This window comes from Durio zibethinus, chromosome 25, assembly GCF_047325235.1.
Source record: "Durio zibethinus cultivar Kanyao isolate XHJ-2024 chromosome 25, ASM4732523v1, whole genome shotgun sequence".
NCBI classification, from domain to species: domain Eukaryota; kingdom Viridiplantae; phylum Streptophyta; class Magnoliopsida; order Malvales; family Malvaceae; genus Durio; species Durio zibethinus.
Window position 1 is genome coordinate 15,379,747 of NC_143186.1, and position 6,841 is coordinate 15,386,587.

Below are 6,841 nucleotides of genomic sequence, written 5' to 3' on the forward strand. Positions count from 1 at the left end.
CAATCAATATGAAATTAATAATTTTATTTGGTAATTTCATTTAATGAACAAATAATTTTTGAGTAATTATTCATTTAGAATAGTTGGAGTTTATAATATTGCCTATACTAATATATGTGTCATGCGACTGTATTGGGTATGTGTCATTATTTTTATTTGTGAAATTTATATTGTGATAGATAGTACATAAGAATAAATTATTGGATACTGAATATTTATTTATTTATATATAAAACATTTAAGACACTCAATTTGAATGCAATAAATTAATTTTGATCTAGTGAGACACATTCGACTTAAGTATTTCATAAGAAGAGATAATATTTATAATGATCCAATGAGAAACACATTAATTATTGATGTCTCGCACAAGAATGACCAATTCTTTAAGTATTTAATGATCCAAAGAGATATATATCATGGTTAAGTATTCGACAAGTGGTCAAAATGCATACACTTAGTTAAGTATACAAATTAAAATTATGCTTAATCCAAATTTCTCGATGTGAGAATATACAACTGGTTAATATGGGTGTTTGGCTACCAAAGTGGCTCATTTATTGAAACTTGAAAGATTTTCTCATGTATAGGAACGGGGTATTGTCAAATTACCTTATACAATTGTTTGTCCAAAGGGAGTTATTGTGTTTAGTAGTTTGAAGTGGACATGAAGAATCGTGGTTGAGGGCATACAAGTCTAGAAGGTCTGTCAGCCAAAGGGGATAGATTTTTCGAAAAGTAAAAATTTTCATATTGGCTTCATGTGAAAAATATCTAATAACATGTCACATTCTTTACCCGAAGGAAAGTTTGCGATGATACACTTAGACTTTTTAGTTTAATTACAAATAACACATCATGAGCTACTGCTATTTGTATGGATTGTTGCTCATATATAAAAAGTTGCATTCTTTTGTCTCGAGATTAAAGTTGATTTGGTAATAAAAATTAAGTAGCTCTAATTAAAAGTGATAAAAAGTAATTAGATTTTAATTAAGTTATGGGTATTTTCTAGGACATAATCATTAGGTATTGAACATTTTGCTGATGATTGTCCAATTGTTTAAATATTACATTTTGTGATGATAAAAATCTTTTACTTAAGAGAATTTGTGAATATTTTAAATATTGTTTAGTCATATGAATCCATGAAGATAATTGTCATATACATGATTAGTAAATTTGTTATATTACTTTGTTCCTATATATCATTATTTGATAAAGCAGTTTTATACAAAATCATGCTTATGCAAAATGTGACATGTGAAATTAAGTTTGATTATTTTAAGAGCATGTGTTATGTGTGATAAATATGTTTAGCATGCTTACAGTGTTTTAGTTTTACATATATCACATAATTATGATCTAGAATTTTAGGCATTATGTTTAAAGCCTAATAAAATGCATAATGTGATATATATTTTAGAAATTCATGTTTTTCATGGACATATGCTTTTATGATGAAGAGAAATGTGAATACAAAGAATAGCGCAGAAGAAGAGAGAATGGCAAAAATAGAAGTAGAAAGTTTTAATCTCATTCATGATGCTCGTTTACAATATATACACCTTCCTTTTGATATATTAAAGCCAACACGTGATATATATATATTTATATATAAGCCAACAAGCACTAAAATCTATGCAATATATTAAAGCTATCTTTTTTTTTCAATTTAAAACCAATCATTAAAAATAATTGTAAGGTTAATTTTGGAAAAAAAATGTGATAAGTGAGAATGGTTTTTGTTTAGCTAGAAAGAGGGACTATTTGCACTAAAAATTCTCGCCATACATCCCAAAAAATTAACCAATAAGAAAATTACTTAAATATCCATTAGTTAATTACTTTTTTATTTTTATCATTTACATCCCTTCTCAGTATGTTATGGAAAATGAATTTTCCAAAACTTCTTTAATGTATTAAAAATTTATTCTGAAAACTTATTAACTATATCGAAAATTCATTTATGGAAAGTATTGCAATTATCTGAAAGTACATTTTCAAAAAGCATTGCAATTATCCGAAAATGTATTTTTGGAAGTAATTTTTTACTTCAGTTTCTTTGTTATGATCTCTTAACCAATGTTTACCATGAAAATATTGAATGTCCCTTGCTACGATCTCCAAACAAGTCTATAATGATTTTTTTGATGTATACGATGTTTAAATTTGATAGTAGAAACCTCTAATCTTTTCGCCAAGCACTGTTTGGTTAATAACATTTGAAACATTTTGTCAATTCAAACAAACATGCATTTAAAAGGAATTGTTAATTGTAAAGAGCTTTTGTGAAAATGGCTATTGCACCATGTGTTGTAAGGCAAACACACTTCATCGCACATGGTGCAGTAGCCAATTTGCATGAGTGCCTCTTCATACTTAGCGATTCTTTTCGGATGCATATTTATCAAAATTGTAAAATGTTGCAAATGTTATTAAACAGAGAATGCCTGATGGTCGAAAGATTAGAGGTGTCTATTGGTGGATTTGCAATCTATTAATGACATATTAAGTCAATTCTTGTGTATTGGAAAGTTATTTTGTCTTTATTAGTGATCGAAAGTTATTGTATACCAAAAATCTATTTAAAAAAGTTTTTTAAGGACTTTGAAAATGAATGTCTAGAAACCATTGGGAAATTTTGAAAATACATTTTCGAAAATTCTTAAAGGTTTCTGAAAGTGGATATCCAGAAGCTTTTGATGGATTTTGGAAATGAATTTTTGGTATGTTGAAGAAGTTTTCAAACATTGATTTTTCAAAAACCTTCAATAATTTCAAGATAGTCATTTACCGATGCTCAAATCGGCACCCCAAATCGCATCCCTAAACATAAAATCCTAAATCTTTTAAAATTAAATACAAAATCAAATGAAATAGCAGAAAGAAAAACAAATGATTACTTATGATTCTAAGCTATCGAACATCAAAAAGGTGATTAGGGCTTGATTTAGGGCTTAATCTCTTAAGGGTTTAAGGCTTTCGATGAAGAAAAAGAGAGGGAGTATGGGGTGCTTGGATTTTTTAGTAAATTAGTATTTTGGTTTAGGGAAAGAATTGGTGTTAATAGTAGTGGGGTGTGAAGAGAAGTAATGAAAGTGTAAATAGTCCCTCTCAGTTTTGCATTAAGCCTCTATTTAAATAGTTATAGACAATGAACAAGGAGAGGAGACCAACACAAAAGTAAAAAGAAACTCAGGAATAGTTATAGACAATGACCTGAGCTTTTACCCCAAATTTTTTATATTCTTCTTCTCCTTTTTCTTATTTTTTTCCTTATTTAATTTTTTATTATGTATTTATTTACTTATTTATTTATTATAAAAATACTTTAATTATTTGATAATAAAAAATGAAAGAAAAAAATATGATTTTAAAAATTTGTAAATTTATTTTTTTTATTTGAATAAAAAATTTCACTCTCACAACAACATATAGACAAAAAATTTAAAAAGAAATTTAATTAAATTAATTTTCATAAGCAATTGAAATAAAGATCTTTGTGTTAACTTTCATAATTAACTAGCACTTTATTACACTTCTGCAGTAAAACACTAGTAATTATCTAGTAGTTACCATTAAACTTAAACCTATTTGTATTAAAGTGGTTAATTTTTGACACATTATTGACTTTCTTTTAATTAAGCTATCAATTTAATGCCATTAGTTATTATCTTAATGCCATCTTATAAAAGTTAAACCTATTAAATCTATGTTTTAGTATTATTATTTATTAGAGAAATTATCAAATAAACTGACAATGATAGTTTTTAATTTCAAAAATGAGGTTAAGATATAACATATGTACTTTAGTGTAAATTTTAAAAAATAAAACATTTGTCATCATCTTAATCTCATTTATAGAATTAAAAAACTCCCCTTTTAGTATTTTAAACAATTTTTCTATCTATTATTGTTCTTTCAGTTTTTAATTCCGAAAAGATTTAAGGTTTGGCTTTTTTTTAGCATATCTACAAAAATTAAATGTAAATTAATATATTATTTTTCAATTGAGATATTAATTGGTTGCCATTTGACAGCCAATCAATCCCTCTTTGGAGTTTTGTTTTTCTTTTTTTTTTTTTTTAAGGAAATCACAAAATATTACAAATTTTGAAGAAATAAAAAAAAAAGTTATACACTTAATTAAATATGCAAAGAATTACATTGACTTAATCAATGCAATAAATGTCAGTCAACTATTAATTTTATAAAAATGAAAAATATAATTATATTAATTATTTACAATGTAAATATTAAAATTAATTTTAATTTTACATAATATGTTATTTTGATATAATACATATTTTATTAGAAATATTTTATTTCATACTATTATTTATAATTTCAAAAACAAGTAAATGAAAGTATGAAAGTAATATACTAAATTAAATTAAATAAGGTTAGATAATGCATTTAAAATATCTACTTATTTTATAGGTAATATATTTTTTACAAGAAATAATATAATGCATGAAAATTATATTCATACTTAATTTTATTTTTTAAGTATAATATTTAAAGGACGGGGATAAAAAAAAAAAAAAACCTCTTTGAAATGAATATACATATTTGTCATTAAATAAAATATTTAAGTACTATTTTTTTGAGATGTTTAATTAATTATATCAATTAAAGTATGTAAAAATATGTATATATATATACACATATTTTTAAAAATTAGAAATCGTATAACTAAGTAGAAAATTTTTATCCCCAAGCGAAGCCGGGCAAAAATTTCTAGTATTAATAATAGTAGTATCCTCAATTTTTGAACTTGCTTTGTCATTTGTATATCATGAACCATCATATATAAGATCAAAATATCTCAATGGAAAAAAATTGGAGTATCTTTCTTTTCTTTGTACTCTGTTCCAAAATCAATTCTTATTTAAGATTTCAAATTGGAGTAGAAATCATACAACCAATCAGATTATTAAGAAGTAAAACAAAATTTTAGTCCGAGATTGACTAATATAGAGGAAATAAATGGTTTTCCAAATCCTAGTCCAAATTGAATTGCTCTAGGATTACACACACACACACATATATATATATATGCACACCTTACAATTCATAATTCGTCCAACACAAAAAGGCAATAGCCAGCAATCAAGAAACGGTGCAGCAGGAAAGAGTATGGAGAAGCACGTTCCATCGGATTTAATTAACGACATACTCAGCCGATTACCGGTAAAGAGCCTGCTTCGCTTCAAGTGTGTATCCCGAGGATGGTGTTTTCTAATAAACGATCAAAATTTCATCAAACTCCATCTCAAACGATCCACCCAAAGCAACAGTCACAGCAGCCTTGTAATTGTCCAATATACTAAACTTAGTTTGGTGGATTTGAGTTCGTTACTTGTCGTGGAGGAAGTCGTCGATGATTCTTTGAAGCAATTATTCAGAGGCCCCATTAAAGTGCTGGGCATATGCAACGGCTTGCTTTGCTTGTCCAATTCGGCTTATAATTGTAATATTTTGTGGAACACGTCTACCAGGGAACACCTGACTTTGCCCCCTGTGCCTGAGAATTCCCTCCTTTATCGTACTCCTAAAACAATGAAATTGTTCGGATTGGGATATGACCCCATCGACGATGATTATAAGGTAATTTTTGTTTCTCAAACTTTCCAATCGAAACATAAGGGAATTTTTTATAGTCTAAGATCGAAATCATGGGGAAAGATTCACGATTACAGTAATTGGATTTATTGTGGTTCCGTTAGTGGAGTGTATGCAAGTGGTGCTTTACACTGGCTTGTATCCAGATCGTGGAAAGAAATGATGGATGACAGCGATGTATTCATTGTAGCAATCAACCTTAATACTCACAAACAACGGTTTATTCGTTGTCCTGATCAAGATCAACATCAAGATCAAGAGTATAAGGCTTGGAACATCCCACCTCATCGATTTGTTTTCAATACTATAGGGGTTTTGGGGGAACAGCTTTGTGCAATGGACGTGAATGGCAGCCGTTATTCCACGGTGGAAATCTGGTTGATGAAGAAGTATGGCGTGCAGGAATCCTGGACAAGGCTATTCTCGATTCCATACTTTTATACTGGGTATATATGTTGATACGGTGATCCGTTTGTTCATCCCTTAACTTATTGAAAGAATGGTGATGAAGTTCTAGTAGACGTAGCACATGATCATACGAGGCTAATGTTTTATTACAATCTGAAGAACGAAGGTATTAGGAATGTTAACATCCTTGCGTGTCAAAATAGCTCTTTTGAAGTACAAATTTGTCACGAAAACCTTGTATCATTAACATCTAGAGAGAGGCCATAAGAGGAAGCTATGAATACAGACCGCAAGTTAGTTTCCCATGCTGCTGATTACTTTCCTTGCGGATTAGGGGGTAAATTACCTTAATTTTTTCTCAAGTTTTTGTCTCATAATTGCACCATAAAAAAATCTAAATATTCTAATGCTGAAACTTTGTATTTTGCTTAGGCAATCTAGATTTTTCTTTTTCTTTTGAGGATTTTAAGGGTAGAGAACATTCCATATTAAGATATTTTTGTAATATATATATATACACTAGTTTTCAATATGTGCATGATACATGTGCAATTTTTATTTTCAAAAATTCATTTCAATAAATAATTTTTTGATACTATCATAATAATGATAAATTTTTTAATAATTTAATTTTGATTTTGATATACTATAAGTAAATTTTAATAACTTTTGATATAATTTTGATTTTAATAAAATTTTGGTGACCTTCGATATAATTTTCGTAACTTATGATATAATTTTGGTAACTATTGATACAATTTTGCTAATTTTTTATAAAATTTTAATAAGCTCTTAATGTACTTTT

The 6,841-nt window shown here is 27.6% G+C and overlaps 1 protein-coding gene across 1 annotated transcript; it reads left to right on the forward strand.

Moving 5' to 3' along the window:
- Positions 1–5,044: 5,044 nt before the first annotated feature.
- Positions 5,045–6,358, forward strand: LOC111276220 (F-box protein CPR1-like). The gene has a single exon (XM_022861999.2). It carries the CDS (start codon positions 5,062–5,064, stop codon positions 6,085–6,087), a length of 1,026 nt encoding a protein of 341 aa, XP_022717734.1. The 5' UTR covers positions 5,045–5,061; the 3' UTR covers positions 6,088–6,358.
- Positions 6,359–6,841: the final 483 nt, after the last annotated feature.

Coding starts and splice junctions, on each gene's coding strand:
- LOC111276220 (XM_022861999.2), top strand. CDS start 5,062: ATGCACACCTTACAATTCATAATTCGTCCAACACAAAAAGGCAATAGC.